Genomic DNA, 22,335 nt, shown 5'->3' with positions numbered 1-22,335 from the left:
AGATCAAATGAGGGGGCAATGAGTAATTTTTTTGAGTAACAATTGATAACAAATAAGAGCTTAATTTGTGTAGAGTTTGTTCGTATGCCTAATCGAGAGTAATATAAAAACTCGAAAGTTCAAATATTCTAGGTAGTTTCCCATCAAACTGCATAAGAGACGTGATTTGTCTTTCACATTAAATGACAGGATAGCTTGTGGACGGGCTATTTAATAAATGAGATGGAATTGAAATTTATCGAATATTTCCATTCTCGATTCATTGAAAATGGCAAATCTTTTACTCCTTTATTATTCAGAATTATTTGAGAAAAATACTGAATTTGATTAGTTTGCTGTTTGTGATAAGCATTGTGCGTTGTGGGTGTGGAACACGACTATTAGAAAGTCAATTTCAGATCAAAAAAATGTAAATAAAAAAATTTTCGCGGATCTTTTTTTCCAAATCTTAACAAATGCTCTTTTATCAACTCTTTTATTTCGCTTTAAGGTTTACGTGGACTAATCATCACACATAAAATTCAAATTAATTTTAAACTAATTTTCTTAATTTGAATACTTTATTAAATAATATCAAATTAAATTTTTATTTACTATAAGTATCTAGATGCATAAAATACAACATTAATAAACTCAAATCAATATACTCAAGTACCAAAATAAAAATGAATGTTACAAAAAAAAAAGAACATGAAATCTGCAAATTAAGCTAAAAATCAAATTAATTCACAAGGATTAAGTAATTAATTTTATTACCTTGTTCAAATTCCATCCCTTTTTTATCCGTTATTCTCTATATACCGTCTATCTTCCATATACCGTCTATCCTCCATATGTCAACTATATATTTCTCTCCAAGTAATAATAACACTACCTTACGTAATTAAACCATCCTTCCCAAAATTTTATTATCTTCAAAGCCAACTACTGTACCATTACAATATCAATAAAATAAATTTTAATGTTAAAATCAAACCAAAGTTATTAAGAATTCACCTTAATTTCAGCAAAAAAAAGAAAATCAAGATAAAAAAAATAGAATATCACTAATTGTTTTTATGTCTAATCAATACTCATTAAAATATCAGGAAGGGGGCAACTCCATTTGATATTATAAGTATTTATTAAGTGGTTGGTATTTTGTGAGAAAATCTATATAAAAATACCATAATAGTCAATTAACTGTATAAATTGTTCTTAGTGAAACTAGAGAAGTTCGTAAAGGAAAGTGTTAGGTATGGTGGGAAATGGAGCTCAAAATTTGTTTTAGTTTAACATTAATTTTGTCTACATATTTAAGAGGTTTTTCACAGATTTATCTTATATATATGGAAGAGCAACTATCACACCTGAAATTCGGATAATATACACGAAATTTTGCTTCAGTTACTGCAATTAACTTGATCCTTACATTTAACACATATTATAGATATGACCTGCAATACCACTTTTGAAGAGTACATTTAATTCCATCCTTGTGTATTTTTCTAATTTAACGAAAATATTAAATGCATTCTATTATAAAAATTAAATTTATTAAAATTTTAATCAAAATTACAAATTCCAAATATATGTTGATTGAACCATACCATTTTATTCAGCTATATTACTAAAGAAATATATCTAAAGAAGTTATCATGCAATTATTACACAATACATTAGTTAAATGACCTCTATTCGAAATATATTGGGCTGAAAATTCAACGGTCTGTTTTCAAAATAGAGGAAAAAAAATTCAAAGAGAAATAAAATAAAATTTTATTTTACAATAATATGAGAAAAAAGAGTAAAGGAGGGCAACTTATTGTTGTTAGGGTTTCATTTTTTTTAATGCTCTTTAATGGTTGCTTATATTTACAAGAGATAAAAGCAAATAATATTCACACTGAAAAAATAAACAACTTTATCACCAAAATTTTACATTTACTTTTTAACACAGAAGGAACGGATATCATTAAAAATCAGTAGCACAATGGTATTCTCTTATATATCACATATTCCATAAAAATTTTTATGGTGTACAATAACATTGCAATAGTAAAGCTAACAGAGTGTTCCTGGGAAAAAATATTTTAATTGCTTCAAAAAAAGCCACCCTCGTTAATCGTTTCGAAAAATCGTTTTACGAAGTCATACCCAATATTGGGGTAACAAACTCTTTTATTACGAAACGTAGGGGAAATAATACTCTTCTACAAAAGTCAAATTGTTAGAATTTCGGTAATACCCAGACTTGCCATTTTCTTATGTACAAAATCGTGAATAATTTTTTCCAAGACAAAATCTAGCATATTTTCTACATCAATTTTAAATACTAACGCACTATTATTTTGATCTCATTCGAATTTTCTCTATTTCGTACCTGAAGGGAAACCAAAACTTTATTGTTTCTCATTTCGCACTAAAATTTATATTAATAAAAGATGACATTTTCTTGTGATCACTGTGTTTAGCTACAAGTTACAATAAATAATGCCGAATAATCATATTAGAATTCTCACGGGTTTCTTGACGATACACTGCAGGCTTAGGAAACACCTAAGCAAACTGGGCTTTGTGGTAAACGCGTGTCCACAATGAGTGTGGAGCGTTAATCCATAACAGAAGAGAGCTTGGGTGGAAAAGTTGCTCGGATCCGTCAAAAAAGAGAACTCCAGTTCTCCAGACAAGAGCAACGGCCCTCGAGAGATTGAAGACACAATAGATCCTTTAGGTCGTGATGCATCGTCCCCCAAACGGCAATCTACAATCTACAGTAAATCTCTATTGTAAATGTTTTTAATAGTTCAACGCAATAAAAACAGCAACACTTTAAAAATTACACACAATAAAAAACAAGAAAAAAACAAATTTTTATTAAAATAAATAAAAAGAATCAAAAGGACAAAGGGTAATAAGAATTTGTTAAAGTATTTTGAATTTCTGTGTAAAAGTATAGTGTCTTACTTAAAACAAAATATCAAAAAATAGGAAAAATATGCAAGGATATACACAAATATCCTTTTCTATTAATTTTAATCTACCATATAAATTTATTTTCACCAACACATATGCAATCTCCATTCGCAAGACAAGTGAAACTATGAAAAATATTAAGAAGTATAGGTAAAGTTTATTTATTTTTGGTTAAGATAAGAGAGAAAATTAATGAAAAGAAAAGAGTTGAGCATTATCTGCCGTCCTTTTTTAGTTCTATACATAAACATTCACATACATACACAACATACACACACGTATGTGTAAATTGTATAGAAAAATAATTTTATTTATTTTACTATCATCAATTTTTATACATCTCGGATATTATCAAATCGATTTTAATGAATGATGATGAAAAGAAAACCATCGACAAATTGTTATTATTGTTCTCTACATTAGGGAAAATAAAAACAGGATATTTCAAAAGTGATTATTACCAATTGGATGAACATGTCTAGGAAATTTTCCATTTTCTTCATTATTATTTTTATTTTTTATTATTGTAAAATTAAAATGAAAATTTTCCTATTTTAGTAAAATATTTTAAAGTTTTGAGGAAAATAAAAATTTTTTTATTATCCAAACATTAAATGGGTAAATACTGTTAAAAATTTCCATATCCTTTAATAAAGTTTTGTTTTTTTTTTTAAATAATTTTAAAGAAAATTTAACGAACAGAAAAGTGGAATTTATTTAATTATTTAGGTACAGAAAAATTATAATCTAGCTATAACTAAAATTTGTGTGTGGCAATATTACTTTGGCATAAAATCTATAATAATATTCAGTGATTAAAGATTATAGTTGAATTTGGATGTTATTTTGGCTGTGATACAAAATTTTCTGGTTTTAATAAAACATTTGAATTCACATACATATGTAGACGTACATAACTAGCAATAGGGAATTAATTTTGCATATGTTGAACACAAGAAAAATTAACGTACCGCAACAGCTACTTTTCATATAGTAATATTAATTACTTGCGACGTAAATGTTAACACATAACTTCCTCATGCGTCAATGATTATCCATGAATGTTGAGTGTAAGGATAATATTGTGTATATGAATGTGTTCGTAGCTTAAAAACAATATTTAAAAATGAAGAATTTTATGATTGTATTGCAGCTAGAACGAATTGTAGCTACCCTTCATCACATTCGATAGCTTGCGTTGTAAATGTTTACACATAAGCTTTCAATGCGTCAATGATTACTAAATTTAAATTTAGGAGTAATACAGTATAACTGTGTCCCTAGTTTTCAATTCTAAATTTCAAATGATTTTTGTATGGATCTACGTGAGTTTTTCAGTATTTTTTCATTGACCAGCGTATTTTTATGTTTTAGTATACCATAATAACGGAATGAGGAGTATTGAACATAACAAATTCTGCTAGAGATAGTCATACTCTTGCAAGCGAAAACGTATTTTGTATTGAAATTCAAATAATTTAAACAAAGCTTTCCGGCTTAATTTTTTAATTAAAATGAATTAAATGTAATAAATGTTCGAAATCAATTATCTTCACTGCTTTTGCTACAAAACTTCAAAAGTACAAGAACAAAGAAATTGTAATTTGCGAGATTATTGAGGAAATTACTTTAATCCCTAATTCCACATTAAATTTCAAAGTATTAAGTACCTTTAAATTCTAAATTCCAATAAAGATTATAATATTAAATTAAATTTAATTTATATAAGTACTCAAAAATGTATACGTATGTAATTAATTTCTACTTATACTTTATATTTTCTTTTAATAAATAATTTATAAAATTTTTGGAAATTAATGTATAAATTATTCAATTTATTACAAATACGGATAAAATCATTGAATCTTTTTCTTTCAACATAAATTCATAAAAAAACAAAAAAAAATATATAAAAAATTATTTTCATTCTTCTTAATCAAAACTAATTTTTATCTTAAAAAATATTTATTAGCTGATCTTTTAAAAAAAAACAATGAAACAATAAAAAAAATCTTCATTGCGAGTGTGTGTATGCTTTTTCTGAGTTCATGTGCGTGTGTTTATTTAAAAGCAAAAAAATATTCACATAATAATTTTTATTGTGTTTTTGTTTTCTTTTGTTTTTGTTTTACCAATATTTGCTTTTTGTCCTTTCTTTAATCATTATTATCCCTTAATTATGTTAATATTATTATCAATGTTAAAAATTTACTCATGAAGAAATTTTCGTATATCCTTTTTCTTATTCTTGTTTCATTTATAAATTTTTATTTATTTTTTTCCAAAATATAAAGAAAGTTTATGAAGAAATAAAACTGTTTTCTTCATTTTTATAATCACCGTCATTTAACATTCGCTAATCATACTTTTTAGTATATATAAAAGTCATATTACACATTTATTCATAAGAATTAGTAGTTTCTCGTTGGTTTGTTGACGTGGCCGGTACGGCAGATAAACCCCATCTCAATCAGCACAAATATATCGTTTTGCTACCATCCTATGACTACCAGACCGTCATTGAGCGTATGATTACAAGTGACCTATCTAAGTCATCTGTCTAAATTTCCGATACTAATCTTCGATATTTCATCCACCCTTATCACAGTTATTCCGGCACATGTAACCATTTTGGTCCCGTTTTACCTCGGAACTCGTAGAGGTCGTGAAAAATAGTCGCCATCTTATCCTGACAGCTGCAACACATCATATTGAGTGGCAATCCTAGCTTAGCCACATACTCTGTCAATAGTCAGTATCCCGTGTAGACTGCCGTTAGGTTAGCACTGAACAAACAGGCAACAAGTTACATATACGATAGGTAGCAGAAAACGAACTTGGACAATAATTTAATTTAACAAAAACAAGTTTCTTTATGTTTCTACTCTAATTAAACTTTGATAAAGTTTAAATAAGTAATGTATAAAAAAATTACAGAACAATCTAACTTGATTTATGCACACATTAAAACTGGGGCTTCTCTACACATAGGTTGTACAGTAGCGATATTTGAAAAATACCACAATGATAATAAAAATTCAAAAACTTTTCCTTTAATTTTCTCGTTTTCATTCTCTCGTTTTTCTCTCTGTCTCATTTTGTTTAATTTTGTTGCCAAAAATTTTTTTTAGATAGTAACTATGAAAATATTAAAAAGTTGTCAACCCAAGATATTTTACTACATAACTGCTGCGCTTAATAGAAATGATGACTTTGAGAGATAAAAAAAAAATAAAGTAATGAAAATTATAACTTTAAATTAAATAGGATCTTAAAATAAATGTTGTTGTTGTAATATTTTCTTTATTCTTCTCCCCTTCTAGCATGAATTTATATATAATTTATGTACATATTATGTATAGCGTATGATATAAAAAATTATTATAAGGGCTTTTCTTATTAAACCGGAGATTACGATATCCTTTTTCTTCACAGTTTAATCGTTAAGTAATAAGTATATATATAGAGCAGAACCCATCATTTTTTCCTTTTACTGCTTTTTTTGGCAAAATTTTTAATTTCATTCAGAAGAAAATCACATTCATTATGATATTTTGATATATGTGTGTATGTGTTATTCGTACACAAAGAAGATTCATAAGATTAAAGCGTTTTTACATATAATTTGGTACATTTACCCTTACATGTACAACGATTATATTTTAAACGTACCAAATAAATATCAATTTTATGGATTTTATTTATTTTTGGAACCTAATCCTTGAACTTTAATCAGAAAAACAAAAAAATTTTTTTTTACTTATAATATTATTATTTTTGGAATGATTTCAAAAGAATGAAAGGTTTTAATCTTTTGGCCTTATTTTATGATGGTTATACAATAATTGACATCGAATATAATATCAGGAATCGTTTGTCCTTGTTATAATAATAGTATATTTGAGCATATTATATTTACACGCAATAATAGATGCTTATCCTAATAGATTTTTCTTTGAAAAATAAGGAATTTATTATAAAGATTAATAAGATAAACTAGGTAAATTTTTTAATTGAAATTGAAGAATAATAAAGATAAAATGGTGGTGTTGTTATAACAACAGTTTACAAAAATGTATATATAGCGATTCGAAAAAAAAATTCTTGGAAATTCATTATTATTTTCCATGACACATACAATACAGTACAAATACAGAAGTTCAAGGCATGCAAATTGTGTAAAATAAGAAATAATATATGAATATACTGCGAAGTCTTTGGTGATTTGTTTTTATGTTTCGTACAGGCTTAACTAGCCGCACCAAAATTACTTAAACTCTGATATAAAATGTAAAAATCGACGAAATATGTTATAAAAAAGACGTTTATTCTCCCATACAAGAGATTTTTTAAAAAGCTTTAAGATGAAGAGTCAAATACGGATCTGATAATGCTCTAACCTAAAGGATAGTAAAAAAATCAAAAAATTTAAGTTGATTTCTTCTAGAAATAATTTCAGCAATTTAGAAATATTGTGTTTATCAGATTTGGAGTATAAAAATTTTTTGTTGCTGTTGCTAGCATCCTCTGCTTGTGTTCCTAGTATCCTCTAGACAGGAAATTGACTGTTTAAACGAGTTGCCTACTCATTAATTATTTAGTAGATTGAATTTTATCATAATACTAATAATAACATTTTCATCAATGTTTACTTAAAATGTACAAAAATTTGAGCAAAACCAACTAAAGATTTAATTCTTCTCAATTGCTTGGATTTAATAACCAATTTAATTTTGACCACTTTTTGTTTTTTCTGTAGAGGTTTGGGCAATAAATTTAATTTTTAAAAAATATTCAATTTTGCAAAAATAAAAATATCTTGATCATAGTAATTGAAAATTCTTTCAAAAATTAACATAAATATTTTCTATAAAAAAACAAAAAAAAAAAATTTGGATTAAATCATAATACGAAAATTGACGTCATTATTGGACTAATTCAATTTATCAAGAGAATTTTGCTTTCTTGCACAAAAAGAAATTAATTTTTACTTTTCTTCATATTATGAAAAAAAAAACAATCCTTCAAGCTAAAAATTCTCAAAAATAACAAACAAAAAGAAAAAAAAATTTTCTTCAAAAGTTAATAAGAAAATAATAATAACAAAAAAAAGCAAAAAATTGAAAAAAAAAATTAAAAATTCATTTTATTCTCAATAAATTACAGAAAGTAATATTCTTGGAATCCTTTACATTGTCAACAAATCAAAAAATTTGAATTGTAAATTTTCATTTCATTTTGCTTACAACCAAAAAAATTTAGTTCCGCTGCTGTTCTCCTGCTATGTGCCTTTTTCATTTTGCTTACATTTGCTTGTATAAATTTACCATATATTGTTTTTTTTTGTTATATATAACCTTATTTTCTTCAAAAAATTAATTCCAAATTTTCATATCATATTTAGTTTTGTTACAGTATATTGTTATACTATAAAGAGTATGTACAAAATCTCAGAAGAAATCTATATTTAAGTAAATAGTTTTATATGAGTAAGTCAAGATGATGTTGCCCAATATTGGGTAAATTTGTGAGAGAACACTGTACAATGTCATAAAATAATCATACAGATTTAGTAGTTTTTGTCAAATTATGCAAAGATATGTGAATTTTAACTTCCGTAAAGAAATTTTAAGCATAATACTTATAAATATACTTGGATGTCTTTGGTGAAATTTTTTGATATTTCTTATAGGCTCAAGTAGGTATATTTGAAATATAAATATTCTTATATAATATGTAAAAGTTTGTAGAGGAGATTATTAACAATATATTTGTACTATAATACAAGAGATTTTTAAAAAAAATCCCAAGGTAAAGAGTCAAATACGGCCCAGACAATGCTCTAATCTACGAGACAGTGGAAAAAAACCCTACCATTAAAATCGTGTTTTTTAGCAACTAAGGTATGTTGCACTTTAATTTGTTTTATCTTTGATTTTATGACTTTTATTTCGTTAAACCCATGTTTTTGAGCCCCAATTTATTATATAAGCATTTAAAATTACGAATTAAGGGACAATTCTCTTATACAATTAGTTAATTGCTCCTTTATTTCTTATTATTTTTTAAATAAATATTGTATAATGAATAAAAATTTTCTTGGTTTGAAATAAATGAAATAACACAAAAAAAAGCATATACTTTTGTAATAATTACTTTAGTTGGTTATCAATTAGTTACAAATTTAAACATTTAACACTATGGAGTTAAGAACGAAATTGCCTTAAACACAAATTTTGATTAGCATAAAAAATATGAATATCATCATTTTATATTTCTTGTTAAATTTTTTTAAATTAATTAAAGTAAAGATTAGTTCTCAAAAAGACTGAAAGAGTTTTCTCTTTTACAGAAAACAGAAATCAACGAATCATACCAATTTAACCCTCCTACTGGGCATATTACAAAACTTTTCTGTATAAAAAAAATTTCTGATTATTTTTGCCTTTTATTAAAAGCTATGCGAGATCCTCTTTAAACCTCAAATTGAAAAACAAACCAATAACTTAATAAATTTCAATCAAGTAAAAATGAAATTTTAATAATTTTCCTCTTTCGACATTATCCTTTCAAATTTTTTTCTCTATATATAAAAAAATATTTTATATTTTTTTTGCTTTTCAAAATGGTTATTATTTTTTTCTTTTTTTTTATGTACTCCATGAAATAATTTCAAACTGATAACAACCATTTTGATTTACTTAGCAGCCATGATCTACCACCCATCATCAACAAAATTGCTTTATAAATAAATTATGAAAAAAAGAAAAAAAAACCTAAATATAAATAATCCTGATTTGACGTTACACACAAAATAAAAAATAAGTAACTAGTATCCTTAAAACATGTAATCAATTGAAAAGAAGGGGGAGCATTTTTTTTTGTTAGAGTCGGTTACACAGACTTTTTTTTGCGTGATTATTAAGTTATAATTGTAAATTTAGCTGCTTAGAAAATAAATTTGTAGTTCCTAGGTTTGTAGTTGTCCCTAGGATTTGAAAATCTTAAAAAATTGTTTCATTTATTGAAACTTAAGCTCCAAATTATTAGATACTCAAACTATACTTGCTTAAAATCTTATATTGAGATTTCCTTGCCTTTAAGAAATTTTTAGCTTTACGGTTACTTTGTTTTCAGAACCCATTAATCATTTATAGAAATTTGTCGAATTCCAAAATTAAATGTGAAAAAAAACCTGAATTTGAAATTGGTGTTATGCTTGTTGAGAGTTACGATTTAAATGGCTGCACTATTTTATGAAAACGGCTTAGAGATGAGGAGGCGTGGGTTGAAACAGAACCAAAACCACTTTGTTTTTGTAAACAGCTTTTTATAGAAACTTTTGTGACGAGAAGCTTAGATTATCCATGAAAATTAATTCATGCATTATTTTATATAAAACGCTTGCTAAAGAAAATACTAAACAACTGTCTTGTAAAAATTGAAAAAAAATTCTTATGCTCGCGGGCTTTTCTTTTAATGGTTACCTACTTTTTTTTTTTTGTAAAATTTCTCATTTCTTTTTGATCTATACCGGAACCTGGGTCTTACATATTTTTATTACAAAAATTTTTTATTACTTTATTTATAAATCTTACAAATAAAATTTTTGTTTGTAGTGCTTAAGTACGTTCACTATATATTTATACACTCTTAGTGAAATTCACTTTTCAGTTGATTAGATAGAGGGGCATCATAATTTTTTTTTATTTTTATTTTTTTACTCAAAATGTCTAAAGGACTTTTTCTCAAAGAGATTAATTCTATATAGAAAATTAAAAAGGAAAACTCTAACCAAATATATTTTTTGATTAAAATTAATCTTTAGTATTGCACTACTTGGTATACGTTGGTTAGTTTGTCGGTTGGTTGCTTATAGGCAAACACACAATAATCTTTTTGAATATAGAGAAAATAAACAATTATGGTTTCATAATTCTTATGTAATATAGAGGGAAAAGATGAGGGTTAAAAAGAATTTTTCAACTTGGTTATTTATTTTTTCTATATGAAAAAGTTAACAAAATTCTTTACTCTCGATTTTTTATTTTGAGTATTGAATTCTGGTTGCATTAAAATATCAAAAATTTTTCAATAAAGAAGAAAAAGATGAATGGAGTTTAACAGTTGTTAAATTAGTTTTGCTAAGAAATTAATAACAGAAAAGCACATCGTTTGAATGTTACCCTATAATGGTTATTTTATGTACCCCTTTTATTAGCATTTCAACTCCTTTTATTAAATTTTTTTTTTTATTTTTTTTTACCCTATCTGTCAGTTTATATATCTATTTAACTATACTGCAAACGGTTTTTCATTAGACCGAAAAACCCATGTATTATTTTTCCTACTGTTTTTACTACCGTTATTTTATTATAAACTTTTAATTTTTCTCTTTCTATTTTTTTTTTTTGCTGTAATAAACTGAAAGGATTGAAAATGATTTCCTGTTTTCTTTTTCTCTTCTTTCTCATCGTTTTCTTTTTTTTTTGTTGAGGTATATTATTATTGATGCTAATGTTGATTATATTTTTCATTAAAGCGGCCCCCACGGATATGCCAATCAACAATGCTTTTTTTTATTATAATCTCATTCATTTTTTATAGAATACTTGTATAGAAAAAATATTATCTTGAATATTGAAAATATAATAATGAGTATATAGACACTCTCTCTTTTTATTATGATGGCCTCAAAATAGTTCAATATCATAAACATTATGAGAGAAACAGAACGAAAATATTATAAAAGAGATGAAAACAAGAGATTGCTATTAATGGTGGTAATGATAATAGGTGGTAGGATAGCGTAGTTGAGCAAGTTTTCTTTTCTTTTTCTCCATTTATAATTTTTTAATCAACATTTTCTCTTTGTTATGGTTTTTGTTGTTTTATTATTTAAATATTTTCTTCTTTAGGCAAGAAAAACTGAACGTTATTGTTTTTAATAAATTATTAGGTTATAATCAACGCAAAATAAATAATTGAATGTTAAGAAATGGCCAAAATTTATACTTTGAACCGTTTCAAAGAAAACGATATTTTAGCCACATTTCAAAATTAATACTAAGACGCTTCACAGAAAAACATCGTTCTCATTTTACACTTTAATTAACTTTTGATTTATATTATTAAAACCGAACGAATATTATACATATTATTAGAACCGAACATTTACAACCGAAATGCGGTGCATCTACTTCAACCTGTATAGGGGTTACTGTGGGTGCGAAATAGTAATAATGTCCGGCAGTCAAGTTGTGGTAGGGCTCTGAATCCTTATCAAATTTTCTCCCGGATAGGGTGGAACTGTGTTAGTCTCGGTTGTCAACCGGCCGAAGTCACGTTGTAATGGGTGTGGTTACACCTCGACCCAAGAGGGAACGACGAGCTGATATTCTAGCGAAGGGGAGTGGTGTAAATGTAATTCCTGTATTGTTAGACCGGAGTGTTTTTGCGGGATTGAATCAAGCAAAATCCGTAAGGTAGTTACATCGAAGTGGAGGAGAAGAGACTGGTGCTAAGTAAAATGACTTTTGGGCAATTGCTATAGGAAACGCTTTAGCGCGATCAAAAGGAATGCCAAAGAATCAAGTAAGAATTCTCACGAATTTCCTGACGGGACATTGCAGGCTTAGAAAACACCAAAGCAATTTGCAATCTACATTTTATAATCAAAGAAATAGTATTATGGTTGTGCTGAACAATAAATATAACATTCAGTAACAAGTTCAGTTTAAATATTATGAAACCAATTAAATTTTTCTCTTGTTGATTTTCCATTTAGTTGCACATATAAATTACATTTTTCTTTAAGTGATGTCTTTCACATTTTCTTGGATTTTCTATTTGAAAGGATTTGTAATAAATATTATTATATATATATAGATATGTATTTTTTCTAAATTGTTTTAACCCATTTTGAAGTAATAAACTATTATGGTGCACAATCTAGTGTACACAATCTTGAATTTTTTATATATAATATTGCAACTAAAATAATAATTCAATATTGAAAGTATGCTGTGTGAGTTTACTTAAAAAATTCTCAAATATCGAAGGAAAATAGAGAAGAAGTCAATCAAATAATAAAACTTAAGTTTCATGTACTCTTCCTTGTCTTTTTTTTTTTGGTTTCTTTGTAAAAATCCTTTAAAGAATTAAATGAAAAATTGATCTAAAAACAAGAAAATGACAAAAGCAAAAAAAAAAAAACACAATCTTCCTGCTTCCTTTCCCTTCTTTGATTTCATCTAGTTCTGCAATAGCTTCAGTTCATAGGATAAGTAAGTAATAACATGAAAAATAGGATTTAAGCTTTAAACATAAAACTGGGTAATGTGACAGGAACAAATCTTTACTCTGACACAATAAAAAATTAACTTGACTTAAAAAAAAAAAAACAAATTTCGATTTTCTTCTCCTTTCGAAATTTTTATATACTTAATATGTGTATTTGTTTCTGATGATAGGATAAATATCCTTTTTTTTTCTTGTTTTTTTAATAAAAATAAATGTATTCGGTTTTTTAAAAGATTAATATTATACCCGTAAATAATACAATGTAGAAAAGAAGGAATTTTATATTATTTTTCTCTGTGAATTTCTCAGCCCTGACATCATCTATAATGAGTAGAAAATGATCGAAATTTTTGTTTTATCTGTTTTTTTAATTTAATCATTGGTTCCGGAAAAATAATATCTATGTTATCTTACATAATAAGTATGTATGATACTGTAATCAATAATCTATAGTGATTTCCAAAGATTATTAATGCGAATATAAGATCCTAAATACTGAAGATTTCTAATGTTATACATATATGAATTATTTCTTTTGTTCAGTAGCAAGTTTTTGAAAATCTTTGAACACGTTTTGTGGCTGAATCATAAGAGATAGGAAGTTTTTAAGGAGCAAAATTATCAAAAGAAGCTGTGGCACCGATTTAAAATTACTGACCAGATATAAATAACATTCAGAATTAATGAACAATTAGAAGAGGCTTAGAGCGTTCCATTTACATTATTTGTGATATACTCGGATAATTAATATTCTAAATTCAATATTCTGAATTCTGAATGGTCGCATTCTACAGTTTTTTGCTATATTTCTAAGGAATAACTTTCCAATATTATATGTAAGAGTCTAACTCAGTTATTTTCTATGAAACACATACAGTATTTATAGTTTGCGCCTTAATACATGCAATACAAATAAAATTCTCTTAATCTATAATAGTGACAACTTCTTTGACACTATTTTATTAAAAAAAATATACATTATTTTTATAAAGCATGAAAATCTTATTAAGTACAGCAGTTACCGAGTTCAATAAACTTAATACAAACCAATATAGTTAGCTAGAGACTTATTTTATGTTGTAATATTCTTTTAATGCAGTATAAATGAATAAAAATCACTTTATCCTTCCATTTTACTGCTTTTAGAATTTTCAAACACTAAAAATTGTAGTATAATAAATTCATATTGAAACCAAAAATTATTTAAATTCTGGATACCTTCTCGGTCATTTTAAAAATATTTACGGAGCAAACTTGTATACAATAATAGTGTTTGTATAATATGCAAATTTCTGAAGCAATAAAAATATGCAGAAGGTTTAAATAAGATCACAAATTTTATTATTAACCAATTTTATTATTTTTTAATATTTTGGGTTTAAATTTCTTAAATCTTTGAAGCATTTACATTATGAGAAAATAGCAAATAATCCGAATCGAAATATCAAAACGTATCCTTTCTTAAGGCAAAATTATATCCTGAATATTACATTTCGTTCATCAACATTTTATCTCTATTTAATAATTTCCTTTATAAAAAATAATAAAAACAAATGAAAAAAGAAACCAGGACGACATTTGGATATGAAAAGTAACAAAATGGAATTTTTATAAGTAAAATATTGTGACTGTGTGAGCCTAAACTGTTACTGCAATTTTTCTAGACTATTCAATTCTAAAATTTTTGCTTGTTCTGTTACTGATTTTCTTTTATTTTGTGTTTATTCAGAGGAGTGAATTTAATAGTACAACAATAAAAGTAAAAAATATTATTCATTTTATGATTTTTATATCCTTTTTATGTACCTGAAATCCTTTTTTTTGTTGCTTCTTCCAAAACCGTCACAATATTATATCAGATTTAAATTCCAAAGTCCGAAAATGAACTAGGATTATGGTTTAGTATATTTCTTTAACAAAATAAAATACATAAAACATGTTTGTATATATATGTGTATTTTATATTTACCTCTACCGTACTTATTCATTTTTATGCCATATCATAAAAACCTTACAGAGATAGTTAGATTTTATAAGATTACCAACCGTTTTGCAACGTAAAACCTAAATTTCGTTAGTTTTCTATGACAATTTATGGACTACAATTATTGAAAAATATTCATTGAAATATTTTCTAAGGTTAGACAGTTACGGAATAGAGCAAAAATATTTAATATTGTGTAAATATTTAATATAATATAATTTGACCAAGTATAATGTTCGTGGACAACTATGGAAAAAAGTAAAGAAGCCGTTTCCAGACCACATGAGAAGTTACCCAAGGCTTTAACATGTAATGGAGCTTCTTTAGCACTACTACTGGAAGCACTTTAAAAATATAGCATGAGTTAATAATGCCTTTGATATAAGAAATAGAAAGAATTAGATGGTCAGTACTACGAGTATCTTGTGAAAGCAGTAAAAACTTAGAGAATACATCAAAAATATTGTCCTATAATGTAAGTTACCCTACAAATTGAGTTACCCTTTCAAGTGTTACTCCATTTGTAGGGTAACTCAGTTTTCTAAATGTAATGACTAATAAATCCTTATACGAGGATCGTGACGCATTGTTTCTCTAAAATTTAGAATATATTTTCTACATGAATATGTGCTGCAATTGTCTTGAGGTCGGTAAGTTCATATTCGTATAATAAGCAAATTACTTAAACTTCTTCTGAATAACAACAAAATTTATTAGTATTTTTGTTTGCTCTATAAACGGTAACTTTATTATAATTTTAATGTTCCTAAAACGAATAAGTAATTTTTTGTCTGTAATGAAACTGAAATTTTACTTTAACAAAAACTAAAACTATCTAGCCAAAAAAAAAAACTTCAATAATCATAGGATTGGTTTTCATAGAACAAGACAACGCAAAATTTTGTAAAAAAGCAAAAAGTACAAAATTTAGTTTTAAATTGATAAATGTGCTCCTATAATACAATATTAGAGTAAAGATCTTGCATCCAGAATTTTAATATGATCACGTAGACCATGAATTATATCAAAAAAAAGGACATTTTTCGGAAAGAATTTTTTAAGAGTTTTTAGTTATGAAATTAAAAAACAAACACAAAGGAAAAAGTATGAGAAAAAATGAAATTAAGATTAGTTTTTTTTAAATTTATTGAATTTGGTACTTTTTCTTCTGTTTTGGATCTTGTCCCCTAAAGTTTTGTTGTTTTGTGTGTGTATTTGCTCTTTTTGATACTTTTAACTCCCACTTGATTTGAACTTTAACATGATGTTCTAATCATAGTAAATTTATAAATTTATTTTAGGCGTAAAATTTCATATTTAAAAAAGTTTTTTTTCCCCCAAATATCAGAGACGAAAATAATGAGTATAAAACTGTCCAAAATAATATTTATTCAGTTAAAATGAAAATAAAGTTGGGTAAAACACATAGTTTGTAAAGTAGCACTTTTCCTTTAGCAATTGAAAACACTATTCTTCTTCTTGGTCTGCTTATCTACTACTGGATGTTTCCGGTTACATTGCTAAAACTCTCCTTATTCTGTGCGGTGTGTATTACTTGCCCGATTGTTTGTATGCTAGTCCATTGGCTGATGTTTTGCAGCCAGTACATTTGTTTCTATCAACACACGTTTTGCCTTCTAATTTACCTTGCGGGATTAATTGCAGAATATGGTATTTTTCGTTGCGCATTAGATGACCTGTCTTTCTAGAAGTATGCTGTCTTTCTACGTTTGATTGTTGATAACAGCTGACAGTTAAAATTTATTCTGCTCAAAACTTCTGTGCTACTAACTCTATCTACCCACGGTATTTTTAACATTCTTCGATATAGCTATATCTCAAAAGCCTTCCAGCCTATTTATTATTGAAACTTTCAGTGTCCACGCTTCTATTCCATAGAGGAGTACCGACCACAAGTAGCATTTTACAAAACGACTGCTCAAATGAATATCTCAGCAACAAAAGAAATTTTTATGATGATTTCGGAAAATGTGAAGTGGAGAAAATTTTCGCCTTACGAAATAAACCATATATTAATGTCTAAATGTTTCTAAAATTTCAAACTCCTAAAACTCATTGTCTAAAAGAAAAACGATATCAAAATTGTGAAAAAAGGGATCTTATATTAAGGTTATTTTTTGGCAGCCATTTTGTGTTCTTGTAATGCTCAATAACCATTACTTGTGAACGGTTATAATTTTTAGAGTGAGGTATGATTCTTATAAAGGTTTATTTGTATGTTAAATTCCAGGTGTCTATCCTAAAGGGATACGGACGGACAGGCAAAGTCAGACTAATAAGCACTTTTTTTCCAAATTTATTTTGGGAAAGTTCTGAAAAACGACATTATCTTGAATTAGGATAGCTTTTTTTTTTGGAAAATGAAATTTATATTAGAAACTTAATTAAGAGACTAATACTAAATTGAATTGAAAAGAAAAATGAATTGAAATTAAATAGAAATTGGGAAGATTTTGTCCTTTATTAAATTTAATGAAAAATTTTAAAACTTTTAATGCTGCCCCTGCTTTATGGCAGTTGCTTTTTTTTTTTGGATTGTCTGACTTCAAATTTTCATTTCTGATAAAAAATCTATTAGAACATTATTTTGTTAACCTTTTTAAATTCGTCTGATTTTATTTTTCGAAAGCAAAATTTAATTTAAATTGTAATTTCTTCTATATGCTCGTTTCCCTTACAAATTTTGTAAAATTTTTATTGAACTCTACCTTTCATATTAAATTTTTTCTTAATTCCTCACTGAAAATTCGTCAATATTATCGAACGTTTAAGCGAACAATTTTCTTTAATAAGGATTTTTTTTTATTTTTTTAAAGAATCCTTTTTAATATTTTTACATAAAATTCTTGCAAGAGCCTATAAATGTCTCTCCATATAATTTATACCATTAATAGCTATAATATAATTTTATATTAGATAAAATGGAAATGGAATAAAATATTTGGAATTGCACATTGGATGAGGAGAATACGGATATACGGAAATTTTTGGTGTAGACTCAAAAATACTCCTTTATCTACTAAATGAAGATGGCTTTATCTGATTATTCCTTTTTATTATCCTGGATGTAATAAAAAATTATCTGAGACTTTTTCTTCTGTTTCCAATTTCTAGTGGATATTTTAACTGTTTTATTATTGTTGCTTTTTACTGTTTTACGCAAATTTATACTCTTATTTTGTGGGTTAGTTTTTGGTGCCATTTTTATGTTTGAAAATTACAAATTTGTACCAGGTACTTAAAATTAATGGCAAGCCATTTTTATGAGAATAAAATTTATAGAACACAAAACTGAATTTTCAAAGTGACGCGCGGGATTAAAATAAGTGCTAAAGTTGGAATTCGTTTACAATTCCAGTTTTAATTATTTTAATCACTTTCGATTTTTTAAAACTAATATAATTTCTATTTTAGTATTTAGATGTTTCTTAAAGTCTCCCACTACTTGTAGGTATGACGACGAATTGGATCCGCCTTTTTTTGTCTGTTGATGATTTTTAACACAAAAATTTTCGAAATTTTAGGTTTTAAATTTAAAGAAATATTTTTACAAAATTAAAATTTTAGTTTTATTTATTAATGAACAATATTTTTTTTATTTGTTTTCAGGTGAGTGTAGCATTTGATTACTGCCAATTATCCTGGTAAATTTTAAATTATTATTAATTTAAATTTTTAATAAATATTTTTAAATTATAAAAAATTTCATAACTTTAATATTAAATTTCAAACTGAGATTTTTTGGCTAAATTCTACTAAAAGCTGTTGGTTTTGAAATATTTTTCACCAAGAAAAAATCCAAAAAACAAAATACTAATTGGAGGGGATGGCTTCACACATCGCTGCATTTCCATGTTTAATCGCAGTATCGTTTCTAGCTTAGCATCAAATTGTGTTTGATATAGAGATTGTTCCAAACAGGCGTCGGTTTAGTCAATTTGAAATTTCTTATAACAATTTTTCTCTTTAAAAATAAATTTTTCGCAAAAAATTTTTATAATCTTTAAAAACTTTTTTAATAAAACATCAAAATAATTGAGTTTTAAAGTGTTCATATTGTATGGCCCCCGAAAATTATATTAATTTATATTCAAATCAAAAAATTTATTTCTAGAAAAACAAAAAAACTCCTACACACTGTATAAAATATGCATAACAAGTACACCTTTCTATATTTAGAAGCATAAATGCAATTTAATAACTACATTTTCATACAACTAAATTTTGCATTTTAAATTTATGCGCTTGTACAAGAGAACACACGATAATAACTATGATTTTTAATTCAATTATTTCAATTTATAAAAAGTTTAGCACTCTATTTTAGTAAGCATAATATTATTTAGCTGATGTATACGCTATCCATTTTATGTTATTTTTATACTTTTAAAATAATTTTTAGTTTATAGTTGATTTGCATATTTCCAATCATGTTTCCTTTATCCCATCATACATATATATTATATATGGTACGGTCTAGTTGAATAACTTTGGAGGCAAAATTTATGTATTATTATTTTATTATACCACATAACATGTATATAAGCCGACCGCACTTATATCACTACAATATATATTATGTGAATTACACCTGCAAAGAGTATCTATATATAAAGTTTCATATATAGAAGTAAATAAAGCTTTATATATATAGGACACACACAATTAGCCGCATCCACACCATGCGATTGTCCTTTTTCATGTAACAAGAAAATATTTTTGTTGTTTTGTTTGTTTGTTTTTCTTTATAAATATAAATTTTTCTGCCTCTTTTTCATTCTAGCAATTTTATCTAGGTATGTAGTTGTATATTTGTGTAGCAAACCATCATTTACTAAATAACCGAGGTAAAAAGTAAATTAAATTAGAATGAATAAAAGAAAGAATGGAAAAAGTAGAGTATTTAAAGTGCAAGGACATGTGAAATGAGCCATTCTAGTGTAGAGAAAGAAGAAATGAAAAACAAATGCAATGAACTCGATCAAAACTTTTTCAACATACTATACTTACGTAAATAAAGCAACCCAATCCAATTAAATAAACTTTAGATATGGTTTGGTATATAATTGTCATAAAATAGAATAATGGAATAGCCCGCATTTAAAATTTAATTTCTTTTTTATGTATGTTATTTTAAATGCGGTGGGTAAGCCTAAAAGAAATATAAATAGAAGCAAGAAATTAAATTAAATTTGAAAAGTTTCTCTTTTAAAATTTTAAATTAGTCTACGTAAATTATTTGTTGTTTTAATATCGGAAAGGATCTAGTTATAATCAAATAATAGAATTAATAATATCCCTTGAAAGGATTCATGTGTCTTAGGTTCGTTTAATTAAGAAGTCATTATTGAACGAAATTTTATATTTAAAAATTCGATGTGACGTACCTAAAGTATGCTACGTAACTAAAGTATACTACGTAACTAAAGTATATAACAGTCTCAGAAATTCGTTTATTTGGGCTATAAAGACTAAATTCCTAAAAATTTCTATAAACTCATGAATATTGAAAGTTTCATGTAAATATATGTGTTTTATATCTTTTGATGCGGTTGTAAGAAACCAACTTAATACCAAGGAAATTTTGAATGATATTTTGGGAGTTGAAACCTCGAATGAAATATAATATAAAAATATATTTTGCAGATAACTACGTGTATAAACATATTTTATAAATTCTTCTTATTCTTTAACCACATTGTTTCGTTAATAAATTACTATACATATACTCACAACGATGTATAAAATGAACTCAAAGTAAGTTTGAAAATTGTGCAGAAAAGTTACCTTGAATTTATCTTTTCTTTTTTCATTAAATGCAAATAGAATATTTACATGGTAACTATGTGTTTTAATAACCTGAATACCTTGAATCCTACAGAACAAAAATTTTCATTAATTTTTCTTAATTTAGTAAATATAATTTGGGTATACTACTTACAATTGAATATTGTAATGCTAACTTTACAAGCCATAAGAAATTAAAGGGTGATCTTGTTACATTTAAGATTTTTTACAATTTTGTTATAGCTAAGGCAAGGAACTTATTGATTGTTGATGGTGATTTGCGTTTTAAAACTTCTATTCATTTATTAATATCTTCGGAAACAATTGAGATATATGCATCAGATTTTCACAGAATGTATTTTAAGCTATGCAGAATTTGAATTTCACATAAACTACAAAATTTGACTTACACGGTTTTTTTTTGGCCCCTTTTTCTCGTTTTTGCTAATTTCTTCGGAAATAATAGAGATATATGCATCAGATTTTCACAGAATGTATTTGAACCTATGCAGAATTTGAATTTCAAATAAACTCAAAAACTACAAAATTTGACTTACACGGTTTGTATTTGGCCCCTTTTTCACGTTTTTAGTAATATCTTCGGAAATAATAGAGATATATGCATCAGATTTTCACAGAATGTATTTTAAGCTATACAGAATTTGAATTTCAAATAAACTCAAAAACTAAAAAATTTGACTTAGGCGGTTTCTACATGTCCGTTTTCTGATAGTTTTGTTTATATTTTCGAAAATAATTGAGATATATGCACCAAATTTTCACAGAATGTATTTGAACCTATGCAGAATTTGAATTTCAAATAAACTCAAAAACTAAAAAATTTGACTTATACGGTTTCTATTTGGCCGCTTTTTCACGTTTTTGGTAATATCTTCGGAAATAATAGAGATATATGCATCAGATTTTCACAGAATGTATTTTAAGCTATACAGAATTTGAATTTCAAATAAACTCAAAAACTAAAAAATTTGACTTAGGCGGTTTCTACATGTCCGTTTTCTGATAGTTTTGTTTATATTTTCGAAAATAATTGAGATATATGCACCAAATTTTCACAGAATGTATTTTAAGCTACGCAGAATTTGAATTTCAAATAAACTCAAAAACTACAAAATTTGACTTACACGGTTTTTATTTCGCCACTTTTTCACATTTTTGTTAATATCTTCGGAAATAATAGCGATATATGCACCAAATTTTCACAGAATGTATTTTAAGATATGCAGAATTAGAATTTCAAATAAACTCAAAAACTACAAAATTTG

The 22,335-nt window shown here is 26.1% G+C and overlaps 1 protein-coding gene across 1 annotated transcript in view; it reads left to right on the top strand.

The window, feature by feature from the left end:
- The window catches only part of LOC129607733 (uncharacterized), a 72,506-nt gene extending 53,265 nt beyond the window's left edge, over positions 1–19,241 (top strand). The window contains exon 4 of the mRNA XM_055518902.1: positions 18,872–19,241. Within this exon, the coding sequence (XP_055374877.1) occupies positions 18,872–18,888 (17 nt within the window). The 3' untranslated portion in view covers positions 18,889–19,241. The remainder of the gene's footprint in view (positions 1–18,871) is intronic.
- Positions 19,242–22,335: the final 3,094 nt, after the last annotated feature.

Source organism: Condylostylus longicornis, unplaced genomic scaffold (assembly GCF_029603195.1).
Source record: "Condylostylus longicornis isolate FDR11 unplaced genomic scaffold, ASM2960319v2 ptg000028l, whole genome shotgun sequence".
Lineage (NCBI taxonomy): Eukaryota > Metazoa > Arthropoda > Insecta > Diptera > Dolichopodidae > Condylostylus > Condylostylus longicornis.
The sequence above is the reverse complement of the archived record's forward strand: the minus strand, read 5'-3'. Positions and strand labels throughout refer to the sequence as shown.